This window comes from Octodon degus, unplaced genomic scaffold, assembly GCF_000260255.1.
Source record: "Octodon degus isolate 3935 unplaced genomic scaffold, OctDeg1.0 scaffold00122, whole genome shotgun sequence".
Taxonomy (NCBI): domain Eukaryota; kingdom Metazoa; phylum Chordata; class Mammalia; order Rodentia; family Octodontidae; genus Octodon; species Octodon degus.
This window is the reverse complement of record NW_004524698.1, coordinates 8,697,516-8,700,067: the sequence shown is the minus strand read 5'-3', so window position 1 is coordinate 8,700,067 and position 2,552 is coordinate 8,697,516. Positions and strand designations below refer to the sequence as shown.

Genomic DNA, 2,552 nt, shown 5'->3' with positions numbered 1-2,552 from the left:
AAAAAAAAAAAAGTCAAAAGCAGTTTTTGGAATTGGGTGCAGTGGTGCATACCTGTAATCCCAGGGAGTCTTGAGGCTGAGGCAGTAGGATCATGAGTTTAAGGTCAGCCTGGGCAACTTGGGAGACCCTGTCTCAAAATTTTGAAAAAATTGGTGGGCAAAAATACAAAAATGGATATCCAAATACCTGAGAAGCATATCCACAAATGCTGAGCCCAGCTAGCCATCAGGTAATTAAAACCACATAGAGATAGCACTTCATATACCTCAGAATGGCTAGAGGCAGGTTGGCCCTGGTAGCACAAACCTGTAATCCCAGCACTCTGGCCAACCTGGACTACACATGGAGTTCAAGGCCAGCCTAAGCTACACAGCGAGCCCTGTCTCAACCAACACCCCCACCCTCCAGAAGCAAAAAGATTGAAAATTTGCTGTGGTGGTACACCCCTGTAATCCCAGCACTCTGGGGAGCTGAGGTAGGATAAAAGGAATAGGTAAAAAAGGAGACAAAGAAATCCAAGTCTTTAAAATTCCATTTTAAGGAAAAACTGCAGCTGCAGACTACTGGACAGGTTTATTTACTGTCTTTCCTTCTCCCAAAACAGCAACTGCTTCAGCTGTAAACAGGTCTGTCCACTCCCTTTTACTTGCAAATGGTTCTCCTCCACCCGTGAAGAAACCACCCTTTGGTCACTTCCGCTAGGAAAAGCTCACTAAGGGTGGGCCATCCTCTCCCACCCTCTAAGACTAAGACTTCAGATGATCCAGTTCCACAGACGTCTGCCTCCCCAAACACAGAGAGGCCTGCCAGTGCCCATCCGCACCTGGCCTCATTTCTCAGGGCACCCACATCCGCCCTACGGTGCAGCTTGTGTCTTCCTCTAACAAATCCTTCTCACCTCTTTTCCTGGAGCATCGAGTTAGTGAGCCTGGGGACATCTATTATAGAAGTGGGTTAAAGTCCTTATTTCAGCCTCCGAGACCCTCAGATCCAGCTTGTGATCGGAGAATCACAAGTAGCAGCTGAGCCTGGGCAACTCATCAAGACCCTTTCTAACAGTTGTAAAAATTAAATTTAAAAGGGGTCATGGGCCAGGTCTAACAGTTGTAAAAATTAAATTTAAAAGGGGTCATGGGCCAGGTCAGCAGCATAAGCACCTGCCTGGCAAGCATAAGGTCCTGAGTTTGATCCCTGATACCAAAAAAATGGAAAAAAAAAATTAAAGGGGTCATGATGTAGCCTAGTGTGAAGGCCCTGGGTTCAAACATAGTACCACACACACACACACACACACACACACACACGCGCACGTTTTGATTTCATGTATAGGATGTCAAGGAAAAGCTATTCGGCCACTCACACTAAATATCAGGGGTAACTGTATCCACACAATGTTAGCACTGACAAGAAAGGGGCTTCAGCAGACCTCAGAGGCCTAGCTCTCCCAGCGAGACCCTATGTTCTTTGGGGTGGTGGTCACATGGTTGTGAGCATCAAATTTACAGGTCGTTAACAAAACAGTAAGAGTAGCCTGCAGCGTGCAGCTACGGATGGGAGGGGCAAGGCTTCGGGACCTAATTAAGCCCCCTTTCAAATAAAAAGTTTGGGCCCCAAGAATCCTGTGTCCGCCGGCAAATCTTTTCCAGGAATCCGGAAAAGGTATCTTTGCCTCCCCACCGGCAGAGCGGGCTGTGGCCTCTCTAGTGGCAAGTAGCATTTCACCACTATCCCCAACAAGTCTTCTGTGGCTAATGCTTCCTCAGTAGCCACAGCTGTTCGCAGGGAGATGGAAGCCCAAGACCAATCTCCACCCCGCCACCCAGCTGCTTGTAACCTAGAGCGCATCTCTGCCCTTAGCCTGGGTGTGCCCACCTGCACAATGGAGCCAGGCATACTTATTTATCTTCCTTGTGAGAATTTTCACCAAGTGTAAGACGCCTTACTGAGCGCTTCCTGTGTAACAGGACGTGTCAATGTACAGGCCGCGCACACAGCAAATGCTTCATAAATGGGCTGTCGCGGGGACAGCGAGAATCTCCCTAGAGGTTGTTGCATCTTTTAGAGGAAGATCGGTGCGCTCGTCCCGGAGTTGCTCATAGGGCAAAAGCAGGACGGCAAAGCAGCGCCGGCGCCAAGGGGCCGCGTTGTTTTGTTGCAGCTGAAAGCGGCACGCCGCCAGCGGGGCGTGTGGGCCCTTTAAGAGCCGAATGGAATGTATCAAAACAAAAAGGCCGCGGGCTCATTGGCCGCGCGCTACACGTGACTCACAGCTGATTTCCTGGCCCCCCCCCCTTTTTGTTGCTGCCGCCGCGCCGCCGCCGAGTGTCAGATTCTGCGCCGCCGCCTGCGTTCATCCGTCCGCCCCGCGCTCTCCGGGTCTCCGCGGCCGCAGCCCCCGCTATGGCGCACTCGGCGGCTGCCGTGCCGCTGGGCGCGCTGGAGCAGGGCTGCCCCATCCGCGTGGAGCACGACCGCCGGCGCCGCCAGTTCACCGTCCGGCTCAACGGTAACGCTGCCCGCCCGCCCCGCCTTTTGTTTGCCAGTGCGCGGG

General features: G+C 52.2%; 1 protein-coding gene across 1 annotated transcript in view; it reads left to right on the top strand.

The window, feature by feature from the left end:
- Positions 1–2,309: 2,309 nt before the first annotated feature.
- Positions 2,310–2,552, top strand: part of Natd1 (N-acetyltransferase domain containing 1) — a 14,558-nt gene continuing 14,315 nt past the window's right edge. The window contains exon 1 of the mRNA XM_004640316.2: positions 2,310–2,507. Within this exon, the coding sequence (XP_004640373.1) occupies positions 2,402–2,507 (106 nt within the window). The 5' untranslated portion in view covers positions 2,310–2,401. The remainder of the gene's footprint in view (positions 2,508–2,552) is intronic.